We start from the raw sequence: 22,566 nt of genomic DNA, 5'->3' as shown, positions 1-22,566 counted from the left end.
GAGAGAAAGAGAATATTAGTTAGGATGGGTGTGGGGCATAGCGCCCCCACCATCTCTGGGACACGCCTGCTGGGGGGTGGAAGTTAAGCTGGGACGCGTCTCGCGGTGGCGCCGCTGAGCGAGGAGTTCCTCACACACACACACACACACACACACAGCCGCTCTCCTACTCGCCGCTCGACGTGGGCAGCCGGCATCCGGTTAAGAGACTTTGATGCATTATTACAGCTTCACAGCTTCCCCTTCAAGGACCCCAGCCGTACGGCTTACATAACGTCTCCACGGCGATGGAGTCACCAAGGATACCGGCTCAGCTGACGGGATGAGGGGCTTCTCAGCTGCCGCCGTTGCCGCTGGCATGTGCGAGCTAGCGTGCGAGTGAGAGCGGCGGCTGCAGTCCGTACGCGCTGGATATCCCCGGCAGCCCCCTCCCGCCCAGCCTCCTCCCTCCCTCCTCCTCTCTCTCCCACCCCCTCCTCCCCATCTCCCACACACTAACACACACTCAGACACACACACACCTCATGCTCGCACACATGCACATTTGCGCGCAGGGACTGCAGCTGCACTGTGGGGATGCTCCATGCACCCGGCTGCCTCGGCTGAGCGCTTTCAGAGCGGCGCCAGACGGACGGGCACCGACACGGGGGGCAGAACGGGCAGCCTGAGGCTCACTGGGGCTCCGGTGCGCGCTCTCTCTCTTTCTCTCTCTCTCTCCCCCCCCCCCCCGCTCGCTCGTTCCTCTCTCTCCGTAACAGCGCTCCCAACAAGAGACAACTATTGGAACTGCCACCAGCATGGCAGAGCCGCGCAGCGCTCTACGCTGCTGAAGCGACGGACATGCGCCGGCAGAGGTGGGGGTCTCGTCCTTCCTGTCAGTGATCCGGTGAATCCTCCCCCCCCCACCCCTTTGAAGGTAAGTCGCTGTGACTTTGGCTCTCTGACGGAGTGCGAGGTGAATTCGGGCAGGAGGGGAGAGACTCCCTGATACGTAGGTGGCTTTAAAGTGTGTTGTTCTCCAGCAAATTTGGGGGCCGGGGGGGGGGGCAGGAGTTTGTAGTGCAGCGTCCCAGATGGGAGCTCGGTGAGGGGGGGGGGGGGGTGGGGGAAGGTTATCAATGCTCAGGCATGAGAAGAATCAGGAAGCATCTGTGACGCATGTGCTGTCCATCTCACGCAAGGCTGAGGCGCAGTTACGCAGTAGAATCGCTAAGTTTCAAGAGGGGTGGGGGGGCTACGGTTAAGAAGTTTGAGGAAAAAATGCTGAAGTTTGTGGCGGCTTTAAGGAGGGGGTTTGGGCGGCGGTGAGATGAGCCGGCGGGGGGCTGCTTTGGTGGTAATGATCCACGCAGCGTGATGCTGCATTTTTACACGCAGCTGCCGGCTTGACGCACGTCACGCCGGCTCTGTCCAGAGCGGTTCGCGTGTATGCTGTTGGCACGGGGATGGGGACGCAGAGATCGGGGACAGGCTCGTGGCGTGACGCGCAGAGTCCCTGTGAGAAGCCGAACCAGACCGGCCAGTCCACAGACACATGGGAGACGCACAGGGACGGCAAGGATGCGAGACTGACGTGAGCTACTGCAGGAGAACACTTAACATTCAAAGGCAGTCGGGCTCTGTATGCAGAGAGCGCATGGGGGGGGGGGGGGGGGCAACTTCAAACCCAAAACTCAGGGCTCATCCTCTTGGGGCGCTCTCAAAGAAAGCAACGGATGCTCTGGGGGCGGCGCCCGGGTACAAGGTGCTGCGATGCCATTGCTTATCTGTATCCCAGCCCCTTGTGGAAATGGCCGCCGCAGACAAGGCACGCAGAGACACCTGGTAAAGCCCCCCCCCCCCACTCTCTCTCCCGTACCTGGGACCCCAGCGCTATAGGTCCCGTGGAGCAGAGGGTGGGGAGGCCTGGGGAGAGCTGAGGGCTCCTTTAAACACAGGCGCGAGGTCACGGGGTCACGGAGCCGTAACAGGGCAGGCACTGAAATGACAGCGTGACTATCATAATCACTAGACGAAATGAAACAAACATGAAAGGCTGAGGGGGGGGTGGGGGGGGGGGGTTTATTCGCCCTCTCTAGGCTAGTGATTTTCACAGAATGATGTACTGAGCCCGATGTGTGACTTCACATTAATAGCATAGCTCAGTATTGCTGCATGCAAAGAAAAAAACCTCCAGCAGGGGGCTCTGTCATTACAGTGGACTTAGAACCCCCGCGGACCCCTGGTAAGAGAGCTTTCATTGAGGGGCACCATCAGGGCCCACTAAGGCTCACTGCAATGGAGCTCTAATTGGGGGGGCTTTGTTTTACAAGGGCTAATTGCACGACTTTATTAGCATGAGTATTAGAATAAAAACAAGACACTGCGACTAGGCCATCTAATCTACATCCACAGAGAAACATTCCACATTCACAAAGACAAAAACTCACATCTCTTTTGAGAAAATGACAACACACATACCAAACAAACCAGTCACTGAAACCATTTCTCACTCTCCCGTTTACAAAGTAAAACATTCAAAAACAATGGCAGTGTTACTGGCAGTGACCACAGAGATGGAACGGTCATAATTTGTTAAACAATCAATGGTACCATGCAAACAAAACATAAACAAAAGCCTTTTTGCAACGCATACCTTAGAACTGACACACAGCACTTAGATTACAGTGCAATTACTCGCATGCTATGGCACTAATGTCCTTGTTCGTCATGTTTTAGAATTGTAATGCCTTATGACGACATTAATGATGGGTCTTCCATCATATGAGTCGCTGGATTTGCTTGTAGATCTACAGAAAAAGCCAAACGAGCGAGAAACACTCTTTGCACAGGAGTGAATATTAAACGAACGTATAACGAAACCACAAACGTCACACGCAAGCAGCCATGCTCTAGGGGAGGGGGGATTTCCGTCAGCGGAATTAGGGACTAATTTGTTTTCTGGGTCATGCCTTGTTATGGCGTCTGGTAATTCCTCAAGGAGAAGGCGAGGCAAGTGGCATCCCCCCGCACGAGGACACGGGTCCCTGATGTGTGTCTGCGGTCCCGGGTACAAAAGCGGGGATCTGTGGCCAGTGCCTCGCTAAGATGGAGGCCATATCGGTCACCGGGATCAGACCTCGCCGCTTAGATAAGGCCGTCATACAAGCTTGGGGAGCACGGAGGATAAAATGAGCCTGGTTCTTGTTCGTGAACACACAGGTGTGGCTTCACAAGTCACCGGGTGCTTCGTGCACCCCCATCAGGGAACCGGGCCGGCGGCCGCGGGCCGCGCGTCACCTTGCTGCGCGACCTTTCCGACGCGCCAGGTGCGAGATACACATCTCGGAAAAAGGAGCGTCAAAGCGTAGAGGCCGGATGACGTTCGCGCAGACGGTGGAGATGCAACGGGAGGGTGGGACACGGACGGCTGCCGGTTCACCACCTGGCCCAAAAAAAGACACCGTCTGTACGTGGAGAGGTGGATTCCGCTCTCTGGGGGAAGGTGGCGGTTTGGATGCGAGGCCTGATTTTCCAGGCTGTTATTTAGGGACGGCATCCCCAAGGGTCCCGCTCAGATGCAGACGCATGTGACGACGCAGCAGCTGGGCCGCCAGAGTGAGGAAAATCCGCAGACGGCTTCACGCCTCCCATGTCACGCTGTCCTCGCCGCTACGGCACGTTCTGGCCATGCGTACGCAGGCAGATAGAGGGCGAGTGCTTCTCCGGCAACCCGCTCCGTTCCAAAAAAGCCCGCCTTGCAGTGCACCACAGCTGCCCCGCCAGAAAGACAGGCATCGGTGGAGCATGCATGCTGGGGACCCTGGCAGACGCGGAGGATAATCCACTAAGCCCCAGCTTCAAGCGTGGGGGGTTCAAGGGGGCGGGGGATGGAAGGGGTTATAAATAAACAAACGGGAACCCTTAAGAGCCACATTCGGCTGTGGCAGTCCAAACAACTTTGCTACAGTCGAAATGCATTAGTCTCTGAACCGGCGGACGCCCCCACCGGATCTGCCGGAGGTCAGGCATGAGGACAGTGTCGCCCATGTCCGGCGGCACGCCGATCCACTCCTGAGTGTATAAGGAGATTTTGCCGGATTACCGCCGCGATTTGAGCCGATGCATCGTCCGTAATCCTTCAGCTCCCTAAGCACCAAATGGTCAGGGAAGATTCTCTGATTATTTAGTGGTCAGCTAGTGGGGGGGGGGGGGCACTGTGTCTGTGACCACCAGACCTCTGGGGGGGGAAATAGGATCTCAGAGCCCATTGTCTGATTCACGGACGTGAGCTCCGCTGGGCGAGCAGAGCATCTGGAAGCGGCGTGAGGGAAGACGGCAGATGACATTAATCTGACACGTGGCCCTGCGAGGAGACCCGGATCCAAGGGCACTCCGGCGGGTTGGCATGCCTGTCGCGGCCATGCCCAGCCCCCGACCCTGAGGGCGGCACTCCATGCCGACTACCCCGCAGCACTGGCTCTCACTTTAATTACACAAACAGTGAGTCTCCCCCCCCCCCCCCCCCCACTCCCTGCACAAAGGCAGCTATCAGTCAGGCACAAATTAACACATATTCTGAGGAGGCGATGGGGAAGCAGGCCGCCACGACCTGGGGGGAGATGATCTGACTCAGAGCAGCCGGAGCAGCCGGGAGGGGGAGGGGCACGTTCACAGTGTAAGAATGAAAAAAGTGAGGGACACAACACGGCCTTGGAGATGGAGTATGAACCGCGATTGTGTAACTCTCACAAGGTCAGATCCTGCTCTGCCGAGCTCTCCAGAAAAACACCAGCCCTGGACACGAACACCTATAAAAATCCTTCAGCTTCCCCAGAATAGTGTGAACGCGCTCCGAAGTGCTGCGGCCGAGTGACTTCCCAGTGACGCAGATGCAGATAATCCTGGCTGCACCCCCTCCCATACTGTACCTCCAGATGAGGCTCAGTCGGTCTGAGAGGGCGGGGGCGGGCCAGGCGTACACAGGCGGATGAATGGCAGAGACCACACCGTGAAGGCAGTCAGGAGCCCCGAACGAACCCTGGACGTCTTAAGAAGCAGTTTGACTCGTAATCGCCATGTCTGAGCGGTCAGCCGGAAGCTCGACTCCCGAGCCACAGAGCACAGCGCTCTCACCGGGCAGCGGCGTCTCCCGAGGACAGCGCTCTCACCGGGCAGCGGCGTCTCCCGAGGACAGCGCTCTCACCGGGCAGCGGCGTCTCCCGAGGACAGCGCTCTCACCGGGCAGAGGCGTCTCCCGAGGACAGCGCTCTCACCGGGCAGAGGCGTCTCCCGAGGACAGCGCTCTCACCGGGCAGCGGCGTCTCCCGAGGACAGCGCTCTCACCGGGCAGCGGCGTCTCCCGAGGACAGCGGCGTCTCCCGAGGACAGCGGCGTCTCCCGAGGACAGCGCTCTCACCGGGCAGCGGCGTCTCCCGAGGACAGCGCTCTCACCGGGCAGCGGCGTCTCCCGAGGACAGCGGCGTCTCCCGAGGACAGCGGCGTCTCCCGAGGACAGCGCTCTCACCGGGCAGCGGCGTCTCCCGAGGACAGCGCTCTCACCGGGCAGCGGCGTCTCCCGAGGACAGCGCTCTCACCGGGCAGCGGCGTCTCCCGAGGACAGCGCCCCCATTCCTCAGCCGAGGGGCACTGCAGAGGTCAGCGGACCCTGGGGGCATTATCACCAGAGACGGAGAAATTTACCTGGGCTGTGGCAGGCAGGGAGCCATGTGATGTGTGTGTGTGTGTGTGTGTGTGTGTGTGTGTGTGTGTGTGTGGGGGGGGCTCTGGGGCTCGCTGTGATATCCACACTGGCCACAGTGAAGCGTATGGTACCTCCCACAAGCTCAATCCCCTCATGTGGAGGACCGCATTCCCAAATAGAAATAATCAATAAAGCTTAGGCATTTATTAATCAGAGCTGAGGCATAATTCAGCTCGAGGAAAAAATTAATCAAGGCGGCGTCTGAACATGGCGATCGCCGCGGAGCTGACGGTAAATCGCGTCCTGACCTGTTTTCACAACAGGGCTGCATTTTACTCACTCGCATTGAGCGTTTAATGCTTTTATCCCAAGAAAGCCACCAGGGTAGAGACCATTAGAGCGCAGCCTGATTTTATAGATCTCGCCGAGTGTTTCAGCTGACTGCATTCTCTGCCTGCGCGTCTGCGGCTGGTATCGGCGTCGGCCGAGAGAAGGAACCCTGAAAAATGCGCCACAAAGAACTCGGCTGGAATCGATACTGGTACGATAACTGCAAGATCGTTCCGTTAATTACCTTAAAAAAAAAAAAAAAAAAAGCAGTGCAGTTTGATGGAGGGAAGGCATCCCAGGCGTTGCTAAGAAACCCCAAATTCAGAGAATCTCAGGAGGGAGAAATGAAATTTACAACCATCAGTGCGGCTTTGGGCTCCGGTTTCTGATATTATTGATTCCGGAGGCTTATGAGCTGTTCAGTAAACAAACACTCGCAGCGAGAGCGTCTGGACTAGGGCTGCTCTCGCAGGCCACTTCATCACAACCCTACAGACACGCAGACGCGCTCTCAGTGTCACCGTTTCCCGGGGTAACACGGGCCCCCGTCTCCGCGGAAGCAGACGAGCACCGGCACCCTGCCTGGCTGCCACTGCAGAGCCCGACGCCGTCGTGTAACGGCTTCTCGCAGATCATCACGACAGGGGCCACACAGCACCGCGGCAACTTGACAGACACTTAGAACCTCCACCCCTGTCGGGAATCACTGTCTGAATGTAGCGTTCCCCGCACTCTGCTGCAGATCACAGAACCGTGCACCGAGACCCATTTACCACCCTGACACCGAAAAGGGGAAAAAAATAAATAAATCTGCAAAATTCACTTTGTGGCACCACAGTTCAGAATATTCACAGCCCGTCTGATACGTCTGATCGCAACGGCAGCTCTTATCCAGAACTGCCCGGTCAAACCCACTCCAGAGTCTGACCACGAACGTGAAATCATCCTGAAATGAGAAGGAACGGCTGCGACACGCGAGTGAAACGGCACCTTCTCTGTGTGGGTCCCGCATACGACGATGCGCGCCGTCTGGGTCGAGGGTTCAAGATCCCGACCACGATGCAGACGATGAAGCAGCCACAACACGCGCAATGCCGGAGGGTCTCACGCATGAAATGCCGCACTGCGCGCAGATTCTGCTTTTGGATGCGTGCAGCTGTGTTATCCTTGCGCTGCCTAATGTGATTTCGCGGCCTGCGGGTAGGCCTGCTGCCAGGCCTGCTGTCGAGTGACTGAGACAAACTTTACTAACACAGCAAAATGAACCAAAAGCGGTTCTGGATCCTGGATGTCACAAAAAGCAGGATAAGGCCTTCATAAAGAGTTTCAGTATCACCGGCTCCTGCAGTTTAGATGAGGCTGAATGGGGCTCTGGAGGTGCTGACCTGGCGGTCTATGTACGGGGGTCTGTGTCACGACATCAGATGTGTGACCGCATGTGCTGTAGCGATGTTTAAATCACGCTAAAGCACAACCTTCATCATGCAAGCCCATTTTCATACACGCACATACACACACGACGGCAGCACAGAACCGAGGACATTTACATTCACGGCATTTGGCAGACGGCCTTAGCCAGACGACTTACATAAGTGAGGAGAAACCCCCCTGATGGTCAAATGCCCTCATCCCCTCCCCCCAGACCGGAGCCCCCCAGGGAATAAACAGCTGCAGGCACAAAATGGTCAGGCAAATGCCACCTACGGTTGAGCTGTACGTGCGGGAATCACAGCACAGAGATTCAGGCAGAGCAAATGCACGTCAGGCAGGTAACCAAGGATACACTGGCGAAATGCAGAGGGGCGTGCCCCCGTCACCAAGGCACCTTTGTCACTGCTAAACGTAGCGCATTAAACGCATTTCTAAACATGCCCTTGACAACTGACCCCTAGGGCGGTGACATTCTGCACGGTCACCGACAGCAGTGCGCAAGGGAACCGGGTCGCAGGCATCAGCCCTGCATTCGGCATGCGGTCAACGGCACGCAGGAAGTCGGCCAGGCACTTCCTGTTTCGACTCGGATCGCATCAAAATGCCTTCGAAAGAGGAACACTTCAGAATGCTGCACTAGAACTGCATTAAAAGGCACTGTGCATTTCAAACAATTACACTCGATTACCAGACCGTTTAAATTACGTACAGAGCAGAGCAGAGAATTTGCTGGGCTTGGGCTCGAGGATAAAATCCCAAAAAAAAACCAGCTCGGTAAATATCTGGCAGCCACACCATTTGTTACCATTTATTTATCATCATCATGGTTTATTACTGCTCAGAGCAAATGGGACAAACGTAAGCGTCACGCAAGCTGCTCGTCATCCGAAACCGCCAGGCGGCTCTCAGCGTACCTGGCGGCTGAGGCTGTGCTTGCATGTGTGTGTGGCTCTGCCCCCCCACCCCCCACTGAAATCCCCCCTCCTTTGTTTCCAGGAACCATGGGGAGCAAAGAGGCTAGCAAGGGCGCCATCGCCAACTCCGAGTCCGACTCCGAGGGCGGCCCGACACTGGCCCTGGATGCCCGGTGCGGCGCGGAGCCGGGCCGGCAGGTGAGGAAGCGGAACAAGGCCCTGCAGGTGCGCTTCAAGGACATCTGCGAGGCGCAGAACGAGCAGCGCGAGGCGGCCGGCCGAGGCAGGCGGCCGGCGGCCCGCAGAGCGGCGTACCGCAAATACATGACGGTGCCGGCACGCCGCTCCATCCCCAACGTGACGCGAAGCACCGGCGTGCAAACGTCACCACACCTGTGCAGGCGCTACCAGACCTTCCCGTTTGAGCGCAAGAAGGGGCACAGTGCCAAGGGGCATGCGGCCTTAGCGGAGGCCTGCGATGGGCACGGCGACGGCGGGTTCGAGAAGGCGGCAGAGGCGCGGTGTGGCGGGAAGGCAGTGGAGAAGACGCGCGCCCTGCTGCACACTGCGCAGTGCGTCGCCACCGTAGAGCCCCACCCGGCCCGGAACTGCCTGGACGATGCACTGCTCCCCGGCTGCGTCGCCAGCCGCACCTGTGCCTCCAACTGCAGTGTGGAGGCCGACTTCCAGATCTGCAGCGTAAAGGAGGTGCGGCTCCCCGCTGGGGAGGTTCACTCTACCCCGCCGGCCAAGCGGCAGCTGCCCGGCCCGGAGGGGCCGCCCCCGGCCAGTGCCCCACAGGACTCAGGCTCCAGGGTGACGGGGCCCATCACTTGGAACTCGCTGACGCAGGTGGAGTGCGTCGAGAGTCCGTCTGCACGCGGCAAGCGCAAGAAGGGGGCGCGCATCAACGGACTGCCAGCGCAGTGCCACACTGCTCGCCGCCCCGTCGGGAATGCGGCAAAGCCAGCAGGGGGCGCCGCCCCGCAGGCCTGCCGGCAGATCGTACCCGTGGCTCAGGACGGCGACCTCAAGGCGCAGCTGCAGGTGATGGAGAGCTTGATAAGCTCCAGCCAGGAGACCATCAAAGTCCTACTGGGCGTCATCCAGGAGCTGGAGAAGGGAGAAGCTCACCGAGAAGGGTAAGGGAAGCCTGCCCGACTCCCCCACCCCACAACTGCAAAACACCGTAACTAGGGCAGCATGTGGCTCAGGCGGCTAAACCTCTGTGCAGGTGATCAGAAGGTCGCCGGTTCGAGCCCAGCCTCGCCATGTCTGCGGCTCCTTGAGCAAGGCCCTTAATCCCCCCCCCAGCTCTCTGGGCACCGAAACATGTGGGTCCAACATAAGTCTCAATAACTATTATCTCATCAAAACTGACTAATGACGAAATCTGGGTCTCTAAGGCACTGTTTTCTCTCGTGACTAATTTCCCTATCTATACGTGCTCAGTTTTGGACAAATACACTCCCATTTATCCAACTAATGCACACACGGGCGTGCAGTACGTGTCAGTCTGTGTCAGCGCAGTTCCCATGCTTCGCCTCTGAGGGGCAGCGCAGCGAGCAGCAACTTCCCCCAGATAGATGTCTGTCCGTTTACGCGCCGAGCGATTCCCGCGCGAGTAGCTCACGCACGCCGTTTCCAGCTCGTCCAACACGCCTCTCATTCGGAATCTGCTTTGTTTCACGCTTCCGTGCAGGAGGTAAACAGGAATATTCAGGATGTGGGGGGGGGGGGGGGTCACATTGGCTATTGCTCTCTGCCTAAGCAGCCAGCGCCAGCATCTGCTCCAGCTGGCTGGGGTGTTATGAAGATGAAGGCCTTACATTAAATAAAAACACACACCCCCGCAGCCACACTCAACTGCACTGAAAATGGTGGCTGAATTTCAGACCGGCGTCTGTGTGTGCGATTAAGCCGCCGTGTGACTATGTCTCCCCCCCCCCAGCTACTCTGGACTTCGGCACAGGAAGCACAGATCTTCTCAACATTTAGCCATTTTTAATCGGAGTGTCTTGCCATCGCTGAACATACTGGTTGGCAGGCTGCTACCGACACGCGATTCTTCACGTTGGATGTGATTAATAACACGGAATGTAAACACAGATGATGTTTCTCTAATCTCGCCAATGGTTAAGTATTACACAGCCACAAGCCGTATGTCAGGGCGGATAAACAGATGCACTCCAGCAAACGGCTGCGAGGTGCCGCTGGGCTGCGTTATCTATGTGTCCCCCACCACCCATTAAGGGGCCAGTCACTAGGGGGCGCTGCTCAAAATCACAACCCAATCCAAATTAGAATCACTTTGCGAAGCAGAACAGTCCATCCATCCACCATGGGGGGCTTTCAGCCTTGTGCGCCTTGCCACCCCCACACCCCCTTAAAAGCCATTAACATATCATTAAAAATAGAACTAAAGTCCACAAAAAGAGGGACTGGACCTTGGCTGCCAGGTGAAAGCCCTGCTTGTGAGCAGATGTTCGGTTCCTGATGAGCATCTGTCGGGGGGGGGGGGGGGAGCAGCCAGAAGGGGGGGGGGGGGGGGGGGGGTGCTGATTTAGCTGGGAGTGTTTTACAGTCTCATGCACCCCTTCCAGCTTTAAACTACACTGACCTACTTCACGTTTAGGTGAATTCTGATCCCGATTTCGAGCCAGGCGCTGCTGTCCTGCAGACGAGCACAGCGGCTCAGCACATAAACAGGGTGCAAGCAGAACTCGGTCTTCCTTTCTAAAAGAGGAAACACATTTGCTTGTGCAATACTTTCATCTGCGGCTCAGAGGGGCATTCACGACCAGGATTGGGAATCCGTTTCCCCACTTGGTCGCCAGAGACCAATCAAAACCTCGCCGGCTCCGTGAAGCACATGCAGGGACCAATCAGAACCTCGCTGGCACCGTGAAGGACATGCCGGGTCCTCCACCCAAAGCAGCATCTCAAAACAAGGCCCAAAACGGCATGCCTGGGATTTCGAATCCACGCCGTAACCCTCGATTCATGCAGATTCACACTTTGCGAAACACGCTGGGGAAGATTAAACAACAACATTCCGGATGAAATAAAACCTTTTCGTTCCGCCATACTGGATAATTACCTTTTTGGCTGGGCTTTCGATGGCAGATCCTTTCCGGTTTCAAATCTGAATCCGAAAACAGCGCAGGGGTCTCTGCGAAGGTACTGAATCCCGTGTCAACATCGGAATTTCATTTCCGTTTCGGAAGACATTCAACCTTTAATAAGCATGGAGCGCTGACAGGTGGGGCGTGGGAGGGGGTGTCCAAAATGGCAATAATGTTATCGGCATTGTATCACAAAGGCTGCGTTGTACAGCCGATTTCCCTGAGTTAGCTTTGCTTGCCGACACACAAAGCAGCGTGGTGGTAGAACACAACGGCACGGTTTCCATTCAGACCACAAGAGCCAGTTAGCGTCGCGGGTGCCTCACTCACACTGTCAGTAATTTCCTCACAGCTTTTGTTGATGTGAAACTTGATACGCGGCTGGCTGCACAGATTTAAGCGAAGGAAAAACGTTATAGATTTGAAAATGAAAAAAAAAGGAAAAGGACAACAATCCGTTATTGCAGCGTTTCCCAACCCCTTCCTTGGAGACCCCCAGATGCCCCCCCCCCCCAAGGCCCCCTGCAAGGCAGCCTACATCTTTGCTCCAGAACAAAAATGTGGACTGTGTGTGGGTCCCCAAAAACTGGTTTGAGAAACACCGCTTTAAAGTCAGAGGAGAATCTCGAGTAGAGGCTCGCGAGGTCTGTGCCACGCCTAGAACGCGACAGATCCCCGTCTGCTACGTGGAGAGGTTCAGGGCAGAGATGTCAGAAGATGCGTGACCCAGTGTGATCGTTGCCCTCCCCCGTGACACAAGGGGCTCACACGTCGGCCCCAGACACGGCACTGAGAGGTCTGGATGACAGACGCACCCACCACCTCAGCCCGGACCTCCTGTCGCAGGACAGAAGCGATTCAGCTGATAAGAGCAAGACCACACACCTGTTAACGGAGAATGATGACAAAGACCACAAAAGGTCAGCCAATATCAGTCAATGACCGATATTGTGAGAAGAGAAACACGGTATTTTGTTTTTTTTCTCAAATATTTAAAAATTCAAGTGCAATTTCTACTTTTCTAAGTGTACTCTCCCCTCACTCATCACACAACAAGCATTCAGCTAGTCTGCCCTTCAGAAACACCCCCCTGGCTGCTCTATTATCAGGAGGGGGTGTCACTGGCAAATAACTGTGGCTTCGCTGGTTCCATTAGCTAATCAGATGTCGTCTGATATCTCAGAAAGCCGTAATCTTTCTAACCCTAACCCTGATTCGGGCACTTAGGGACACAGCAGGCTGTAGGAAAGTTACATGTAGACGCCCCCCAGGTTTGTTTTTAGCTATGGGGATGAGGGGGGGGGATGAGGGGGAAGCAGAGGGCATCCCAAACACCCTCCCGTCGGATATCGATTCGTGCCTGCAGGCGCCCCAGGGCTGAGGTGGCCCATCACTCGTCGGTGACGCGAGGGGGTCACCGCACCTTCCCATCATTCATCAGGGAGTCGGCGACAGCCGGTAATTACACACCGGCAGGGACCGGTCGCAAACCCAACATGATGGAGGACAACCGTGTTGATACCAGCCACAGCGATGCCGTCTGGTGTAGATGAGACCGCAGGGGCAGAGACTCGAGAGGGGCCGAGCCTTCAGGAAGGAGGGGGCTAGGCGGCGCGCTTGGCCAGCACGCCAGCAGGGGGCACTCTTCAGCCCACCTGACATAGGTCTCCCACCCAGTTCATTTTTACTTTGCCGGCTTCGGTCCCGTTTCTCGCTGGGATTAGCTCCCCCTGCTAATTCTCATACCCAAGTAGGGAACCCCACTGAGATCAACCACAACCACTCTGCTGTACTAATATGTCAAATGATCACGCGACTGACGTCTGATCCACAACAGGTGGAGCGTGACTAGTCTCGGAGCATACGCAATACATTTCAGAGGCGGTAAGTGCCCAGAAGATGACCAGTCACGGGGCGCTCTCCATCTCGGCAGGATGAAACGCGTGTGGCTCATCCATCAGCTTCAAGAATCATGCTTGGGCATGTCACACACAAAAACGACCAAGCACAGCAGCCAAACAAACCTCAATCTGATTAAAAGTTTAAAAAGAAAAACATATAAAGAGCCAAGACACAAAATCACAAGACCCACGCAAGTCTGATCTGGTTTAAAAAAAAAAATCCACTTTCATGGGTTTTAATTATAAGGGCAAAACATCGGCGCACTCAACAGTCAGCGGCAGAGAAGTGCAGGTTGCTGACTGCACAATTCAGTCCCGGCATAGATTACGTCCTTTTAAAGGACGATATAAAAGAATTGCCTGGAGATGCAATATTTACAGCTTGCCAGACTCCAATCGCTGATCTAGAATACACAACGAGCCCCAAACAAGAGGAGGACGCAAAGCAAACTTTTCGGTAGATCATTTAGAAGCAGGACCCAGGCTAAGCATGGCTTCCAAAATATCATCACCTTGTTGTTCATGGCAGTGAACACTAGGATGAGAGAATCTGTCCATGCCTGTGAGCTAAATCAGAATAATACCACAAAATCCAGAGACATCGCTATTGCACACAAGCTCTGGAGAAGTGGAGGAAGGAGATGGGGCAGGGTGTATATATTCACGTTCAGGAAACAACATTTATCCTGATTCAGGCCACGCTAAGGAGACATGACCAGAGGGGGCGCCCAAGAGGCTTCCCTCAATCACTCATCCGTGCTCTTTGTCTTTCCAGCCTCTCGTACCGGACCGGACAGGACACGGCCAACTGCGACACCTGTCGAAACAGCGCTTGCATTATTTACAGGTCAGTCCCGCCTCACTGCCGTCGTGACAAACGAACGTTACGTGACGCCGTACTCTGGGTTCGGGGGAGCAACCCAACCGGCCGAAACCTAGAACCGTGACACATGGATCCGCCGTCCCACTCATCGAGGTTACTGTTCTTCGGGGGGGGGGTGGGGGTGCAGCCTTTGGGGAGGTGGGGGACTGGCACAGAGATGGGGGCTTTAGAGGGGGAGGTAGATGAGTATCACAAATGCACGGAGGCTCCCGGGCAGGGCTAAATGGATGATGCCCCCCCAGAGCCCATGGCAGGAAGACTGCCGGGAGAATGATAGCTTTTTCTCCCCCCATCCGTGATCAGCACTCACTGATGAAAAATGCAGTGCCTCGGCAGGAGGGAAGCGTGACTGCACTTACCGCTGGGGCTTGCGGCACGGCGCGGATTTTCAGGATCACACCCAGAACCCCTCTCAAACATTAGAGCCAAAAACTGATCATATGCTGCAATAATCAGAACTATAAAGTGGTCACAGACTAAAAGATGCTATTAAAATAGCCGGCCCTAATCCAACAACATTCTTGCTTCAAGCACTTTAAAAAATCATTAGGAATCCAGTCGCAGATATTTCCACCATCCCCCCCCTCACTTTCACACTCACTTTGAAGCCTCAAAAGTCAGACACACCTAATGCACACACACACACGACATGGCATGCACCAAGATGCGCCAAGATGCACCAAGATGCACCAACACTAGCAGCAACTCCACCTCTAACCGAGAGGCACTCAGCTGCTCCTATAAATTATCGAGCGAGACAAATGGTTGAAAGAGCCATAACAACCACCACCATGGTTTTAGCACCTCCCCTTTCTGTGAGACCGCAACAGTGCCCCCTACAGGGCTGGCAAAGGCTCCACACCAAGCTGCTCGATAAGAGAAGCGATTCTCATTTTGCTCACGCTGCCTCCCCAGGACCAGATGATCTTCCATTACTTTCCTGCACAGCTTGAATCATGACGACGGAATGCAGAGAGAACACACGGGAACCTTAGATCACGTGTGTGAGCATGTGACCCACGCGGCATATAGGCTGACACTATTCATCAGGCCAGCATGTGCGTTATACAGAAAGCTGACGATGCATTTATGCAGATGGACCTATATATCACAGCACTGTGGGTAACATGTCCAGTGGTATAACAGCTGAGCCCAGGCTTCGTACAGGTGACCTCTACAGGTCACGTGACCTACGTTAAACACCCCTCCCCACCCCCACCTGCCTCCCCTACCAATCAGCTAAGAGCGCCCTCTCTTCAAAGCGTTAAGTGAGCTCATTTGCATATAGCACACAAGCTAACACTTCAGCATCAAATCAAGCCGCTCGGTTCCCACGCTAGCCTCGGGGCGAGCAATTAAATTACACCTAGCTGCACGAAAGCCGTTCTCCCAAGAGTGCCAGCGTGAACCACCCCCGTGCTGCGAAACCAAAACACTACCTCCTGTGACACGAGTAAAATGGCTGCCAACTCAGTCCACCCAAAGACCCATGACACGGGACATGGGACACGGGACACGGGGCGGGACATGCAGAAAGCTTTACTGTCAGTCTCCCCCCGCCGGCTAGTATATCCTCAGCGCGGAAGAGGATAGACGAGGTAAACACCCTCGGCCCAGGCAGACACACTAGAGCTGCAGCGCCACGTCCTGGAAAGCCTGCAATCCAATTATGTCGCACCAAGCCGGCGTCATACAGCACCTTTCGCAGACAGGGGGCGCAGCAGAGGTCAGAGGCCGCTTTCGGCAAAGGTGCTAAACAGGAGGCGCAGATGGGGTACGGGGCTGGAGGAGGGAGCAGGCGAAGTACATACATTCCCTCAGCGAATCGCTCTTATTTACATGCGACGGCTGCTCTTAGTCAGACAGGCTGAGTATACGAGTCGCCAGGGGAGGGGAGCGCGGATACGGTACGGCATTCTCTGTGTCTCGCCGTCAGAAGGGCAGCGAGGGCCTTTCATTTTGGTGGAGAGTAGGTAACAAGGGGAGCTGTGTCACATCACGAGCCATCTTTGATTCCGCTGTTGGCTTTGGTCCATCAGAAATGTCAATCCCACAACGTCAAAAAGATGGAACCACGTTAAACTTCTGAGTGCGGTGACAGTCAGGGGCCAGCAATTCGAACCCGCGCACAGAGATGAAGGCGAGGACAAGAGCACGGCTCTGCGCCATGGCCCAGAAGGTTGGCACGAGCTGCTAACTCCGTCCCTTTAACAAAGACGAGGGTCTCAATCGGCCGTCCTTAACGGGCAAGGCTCGCAGCCGCGGGAAGCAGAAACGGCAGCCGGGGCGCCGAGAGGGGCTGATAACCGCGGCAAGGAGACCCCGATAACCCATCCGTGAGGATAACGAGCCTTTCATTAAAGGCCGCTGGTGAGCTTACAAAAGGCACGACGGCCACCTCTTCACCGTGTCCCGTTTTAATGAGGCCGCGACCGGACACCTCCGACTCTCACCCCCCAGGTGAAAGGGGAGAACGTGTCGATTTTTAATGGTCTTTAACGGGAGCGAGCAGCTTTCAGAGAGCAAAATGAGCCTTAAACTGCACAATACAGACACACATTCAAAAGGACCCCAAAGCAGTGGGTCATCACCTGCAAACACTTACTTTTTGAGATCATTCCAAGCACTAATATAAACACAAATATTTTGGGGCCGCAGACGTGTTGAAACACCTGTGCTGAGGCCCTAATTTTCAGACAGACACCCGTCCGTTATGAGGGAAGGCAAAGAAATTCCTTCATTGCATAACACTGCTCTCATTTACCCATCAACACTGCAGACAGGCAGCCTGCAAAGTCGCTCTGCGACGGGTAAGGAGAAGCAGCATAAAACGGCACTCTGTTTAACGAGCCACAGAAGGCGTTAGCATTCAGACGCTCAGAAACGTCTCCGAGAAGTGCTCCCCCCTCCGGGAACTTCAGACGGCAGGAGACGGCATCTTTAAACACAGGGCCACCTGCTGCCCCTAAATGGGGAAGAAATAATGAACTGGGGAATTACTGAAAACAAAATAATTAGCCATTAGCGCAGACAGCCGTTACGTGCATTTTATGATCAGCGAAAAGCCCTCACGGGCTAACACTCCTATCTTTCAAAACAAAGAAGCGGGTTGCACTAATTCCACACTACACAATTTTAGGCCTGATGTTCTGCTCACCGACAGTTTGTGGAGATCGGCAACAAAAGCACCAGATCAGATGCATATCGTATTCACTTGGCGCTGACAAAATCAGCACTCGATCGCTATTTGTGAACCGTTCCAGGACGTGACCGGACAGTCACCGATACATCGCAGATGCCTGTCAGATATCTCGCAGGCTACCTACGCAGTTGTGACAGACAATGAATGCAGTGATGACTTACAGGCGATGAGAGTGCAAGACACAGGGTGAGGGGAAACCCTGGGAGAGGAGTTTAAAAAGGTGCAAGAAGTTCAATTGTTCGGAGCATTTGGGGTAGAGGTATTTAACAAAAGTTACAGTTCCGTGTCACTTCTCGTGTGTGTTTTTGTAACAAAACGTAGTTTGGAGACCAGAAAGAGGACGGTTGTTGATACATTATGAGTGGAAGCTGAAGATGTTTCCAGCACTGCTAGGGAATGAAAGCATCAGAGAGTGAATTACAGTTTTGGGGGGGCGGGGGGCATGACAGCTGACTAAGCCTCTGTGCAATAAGTCACATGTAGTCAGAATGTTTGTTTTCACATATCCCATCATGCTCTCCTTTTCTCACACACACACACACACACACACACACACACACACACACACACACACACACACACACACACACACACACACACACACACACACACACACACACGGCATAGAATATGGGCAATGCAAAGATTCCAGGCTTGTCCAGCTTCCATTGGTTCTCGCCAGATTGGTTTAAATATTTGATGTCTGTGCGAGATGTGGAGGAAGCGGAACTCTGATTATTTACTCGACACAGAGAAATCGCTCTGTGCACACAGCCGGGACTAAGCAGGCCAGCAGAGCAGACAGCCTGTGCGCTATAATCGGCGGCAAGAAATTACTGTACAGTTTAAGAAGATAAGCACTGGTAAGCTGGGAGCACTAATTAATCACAGCACAAATGTCAACACAAAAGGCCCTCGCTGACGAATGTGGAGACGCAAACCTCGCACCTTTAAGGCACATCTTTAGTAACCCCAATGTTGCTTTTTTTTAACCTCCAGGAAAAAACAGCTATAATTTAAAAACACTGTAGTCTGGCTAATTAAAGGGCAGGGTCACAATGGGGCTAAACACGCATTATTGCAACCATTTCTCATTGTCTGAAAGCAGCAGAATCAGCGTAATCTAAAGACGTTGAGCTTTCCTGCACACGGCCAGTCCAGACTTCACCTTCCCCGGGAACACACAGCAGGGTAATAAACAGTCAGGCGCCACCAAACACAGCTTCAGAACAGTCCTTAACGACAAAGTAGTGAGCGAATCCCCAAACATGTAGAAATTTCATTTAAATCTCTTGAAATTAAAGGGAAAAAACCTCATAACCCAATAGACATATAAGGCAGCAGAACAGCAAACCAACCAGAATCAAGCTCCACAATTTCCATTATCACGCTTGTTAAGATGTGATAACCATTTGCAGTCTTTCATTCACCTATTTCCAAAGTAATAAGGCACCTTAAACCTTCCCAAAAAAGGCGAACTCTCAGAATTTATTAATGTGTGTTTTTAATGTCTTCTGCAGTAACATTTGTAGTGTATCAAACACACAGAGCGAATAAAGTGCCGGGTATGCAGCCTTAACATCACACACGACTGCGGTGCTCCTGACGACCTCTGGGGGGCACTAACCGGGACCCTAACTGTGTCCTCCCCCTGTTTCAGTGTGGAGCTGGACTTCAAGCAGCAGGAGGATAAGCTCCTACCCCTGATGAAGAGACTGTGTCCCGACGAGGAGGCTCAGTTTCCGTTGCTGCCTTACGCCCAGGAAGTCTTCACTTCCACCCCCAAACGCAAGTCCAAAACAGAGTCCAAAAAGCACGCCCGCTGGAAACTCTGGTTTCTATGATACATCGATTTCCCCCATGCCTTCGAGGACCTTAAAGCCAATCAGCTCTTTTATACACCTGTATGGACCAATATGACCCGACGCTGCAGTATCCCTGGATATCGAAACGTCCCTTGTGATCTACGCCGGAAGCCGATAACCAGCAGAGTGATTCTATTTTATTTTTTTGTCACCGTCGCCGAAAAGGATTCAAACACATTTCAGACTGATCTGCAGAAACGGGGCATGAAATTGCGACCATGCTGATTTATTTGTGGATGAACGAGGTAAGCGAGGAAATTGGATTTACTCATCCATGGTCAGCTCCGTTCACCCAAGTCGAAAAAGGATCATTTCATTATTTATTTACTTGAGACATTTCAGTCACCTTTGTACAAGTGACTTGGATTTTTTTTTTTTTTACATTTTTTGGATTCTCCTGCCACCCCCAACCCCAGCCCTGCTCCACCCATGACGGGATCCTCCTCGGATACAGCAGAGAGCATGAAGTGCTTTTAGGAGGCAAAAGCGCAAACTGGCAAAGCACAACACCTTTTCTAAAATGATCACGATGCATTTTTTTACTGCTCCACGCAGGACGGCATTCCCGCTACGTGACGGATATACATATATGATAGACGGGGACGCCCCCCTGCAGCGTGTGCGTGACGGATCGGAGAGAGAGGAAACCCAAGCGGAATTCAGCATTGATCTTCTCTGCGCATCGCCAAGCACTATGGACTTTATCGCTTCTGGCACCACTTTGCAAAACAAATAATGAGGCAGATATTTTTCTAGGAATATTTGTTAAGCTAGGCATCTCAACGTGATTCTTTTTTTTTTAGAGGACTATACAGACATAATGATTAATTAGATTACTCGTCCCGTTTTTAAACGGCACAGTATTTTGGTGAAAAGGACTTGAGTGGTGTTATGGAAGCGCTGAAAATGGTGCATAAGTTTTTTTTTGTTTTTTTTTTGGGGGGGGTGGGATATTTAAGTAGAATATAAAGGCCAAGGGTAAGTAACCAGGGCATAAGACTGCACACTACACTTCTACCATTTAGAACACTGACTGGTACATCTGTCTGTTACCACTATCAACTTTGTTATCCTTTAAGCAGAGTTTGCTATCAATTACTGGATTTGATCGTGCAAATCCAGCAAACAGGGATGCTTCTGCTGCACACTGCAGAAACCACGCTCAGTAATGCGGAATTTTAAACCCATGAATCTAAAAGGGTTAAGCGTCCGTTACAACGGGGGTGTGGGCCGGGAAGAACCCTAGAAACCCCCACCCCAGTGAAAGACATGATTAAACCCCCCCCCCCCCCCCCCAGCATCATAGTCTTAATACACCATCGGCAACGTAAGAGTTGAGCATCGAAGACATCCTAAGAGGGCTAATTCCATTGCAGAAGGTGAATAAGTGTCTGCATCCATCAGCAATCCGTCACCAGCCGGCCCGACCACCCAGACAACTGATCAAATCGAAGGCGCCGCCACAGGAACGACGCGGCGAGCCAAAGCTTCACGGAGGCCGGAGCCAAACGCATTCTTGTCCAGCACGAACCAGAGACGTATCCTGGCAACAGCAGTTTGTTATGAAGTCACAATTTAACAATGGGCCCTGGCTTTCTGTACATGACATCATTAGACTGTCACGCTTCCCGTACGTGAGGGGTTTGGAATCCTGGCGAGACTGCTGTAGCATAAAGAGATGTAGATATTTATCTATACCTTAAAGAAGTGCCATTGATTTAATATGTGCAATATTGTGTATTTTTTACAGTTTATAAGTCGAGACTAAAGCATTTATTAAAACAAAAATAAAACCTTCCATCAGATGTAGCTTGCGATCGAGTGCATTATCCAAAAGTGGGGGGCGGGTGAGTTCTGGCGGGGAGGCGGAGCCACATCAGAACCCCCCCGGTGAGTCCCTCAGAGTGAGCCAAAAGTCAGGCCAGCCTTGGTCACACGCCCCCCCCCAGGGGCAGGGGTGGTGCACTCACAGAAAGACAGGATCTCCCTCTAAATGTTCCCCTGTGAGCGAAACTGATTAAATTGGGACGGCTAAGCAGCCGAAGTGAATAAGACTGCAGCGTCACCGGCGGCACGAGCCCCGTCGGCAGGCCGGACTCCACGAGGCCCCCATTAGTGGGGACACGAGCGGGCGGCCGCAAGACGCACCACTGCCACACAAAGCTGAGCATTCAGGGGCTTTACGCCTTCCAGCGTGAGGAAAAACATCTGCTTCAACATTTCAGAACATCTCAAGGTCACTGTGTCTTGGGGAGGAGAGGGGATGAGCCCCTAAACTAATGGCGTCGGATCCAACCATTGCCAGGGCACTTTGAACACTGAGCCGATAGCAAACAGGCCAGCGTCGCTCCGGCCAGCGCCCCCGCCCCGACGAGAGCCCCCGCCCCGCCTGACATGAGCATCCCATCACTGCCACGTGTCATTCAGGACACAGAGGCTCCAGAACCACACCCCCAGCAAAGCAGGCAGGTGAAAGGCAACAGATGTGCAAGATAAAAGGGAAGCAGGGGAATCACACGGCTCCCCCCCCCCTCCGCCACACACACACCACTGCCATTAACCTGGCCCAGAGTGGGGGTGGGGGAAGGGATTCAGCACAGGGACATCTGCAGTACAGCATGCTAATCAGGTTTGGGGGGGAGGCAGAATGGATGCGGCAATAAGATTTTTTTTTGGGGGGGGGGATTAATGATAAATATCGGCTTGCTGTCAAGGTGGGGCTTAAAGGGCTGCCGCTGCACACACACCAAATGAGCAGTGACAGAACTCCGCCTCCACAAACATGTGGGTGGGGGGAGGGGGTGCGGGGGCAGAACTACTGCAGATTCTGGGTTCTTGTCCAAACCACAGTTAAGGGGAGGCAGGGGACATTAAAACAAAACACCTCTGCAGCTGGGATCAGCACCCCATATACGTCCATGCCTAAGTCTCTCTGTCTCACTGACACAAGACCGGCGAAGCTGACCGGGCCTAATTGGAGGGTGGGGGTGATGGAAAGTGTATGAAGCGGGGTGCTGATGACGTGAACACCGACAGCAACTCCGCATCGGAATTCCTCACGCCAGCCAAAGGGGGGGGCAGGGGAGTTGGACAGCAGTCAGTGCATAAATCTCAATCAGTGGCTGGTATGTGGTGGCGGCAGCGGGGGCCTGGGGTGGGGGGCGCTGAGCGTGGAGCCCCCTCATCATCAGGGCCGCTTACGCCGTGCCCCCCGCCCGCATCCTAACTGCGT

At 54.1% G+C, this 22,566-nt stretch overlaps 2 protein-coding genes across 3 annotated transcripts in view; one reads left to right on the top strand and one right to left on the bottom strand.

Annotated features, from left to right (window-relative positions):
- dock1 (dedicator of cytokinesis 1) overlaps positions 1-22,566 on the bottom strand; it is a 134,102-nt gene that overhangs the window by 53,850 nt on the left and 57,686 nt on the right. The gene's annotated exons all lie outside the window — the stretch shown is intronic.
- LOC111853666 (inhibitory synaptic factor 2A-like) lies at positions 764-20,610 on the top strand. The gene is made up of 4 exons (XM_023830847.2): positions 764-916; positions 8,441-9,500; positions 14,160-14,231; positions 19,130-20,610. Exons 2-4 carry the CDS (start codon positions 8,446-8,448, stop codon positions 19,311-19,313), a joined length of 1,311 nt encoding a protein of 436 aa, XP_023686615.1. The 5' UTR covers positions 764-916; positions 8,441-8,445; the 3' UTR covers positions 19,314-20,610.

Source organism: Paramormyrops kingsleyae, chromosome 20, assembly GCF_048594095.1.
Source record: "Paramormyrops kingsleyae isolate MSU_618 chromosome 20, PKINGS_0.4, whole genome shotgun sequence".
Taxonomy (NCBI): Eukaryota; Metazoa; Chordata; class Actinopteri; order Osteoglossiformes; family Mormyridae; genus Paramormyrops; species Paramormyrops kingsleyae.
Note: the sequence above shows the minus strand (reverse complement) of the source record. Positions and strands in the feature narration are given on the sequence as shown.

What these genes read in the sequence shown, in the direction of transcription:
- LOC111853666 (XM_023830847.2), top strand. Translation starts at nt 8,446, where the DNA reads ATGGGGAGCAAAGAGGCTAGCAAGGGCGCCATCGCCAACTCCGAGTCC. An exon ending in GGAGAAGCTCACCGAGAAGG is followed by an intron (nt 9,501 to 14,159) that starts GTAAGGGAAGCC and finishes TTGTCTTTCCAG; the next exon opens with CCTCTCGTACCGGACCGGAC. An exon ending in AGCGCTTGCATTATTTACAG is followed by an intron (nt 14,232 to 19,129) that starts GTCAGTCCCGCC and finishes CCCCTGTTTCAG; the next exon opens with TGTGGAGCTGGACTTCAAGC.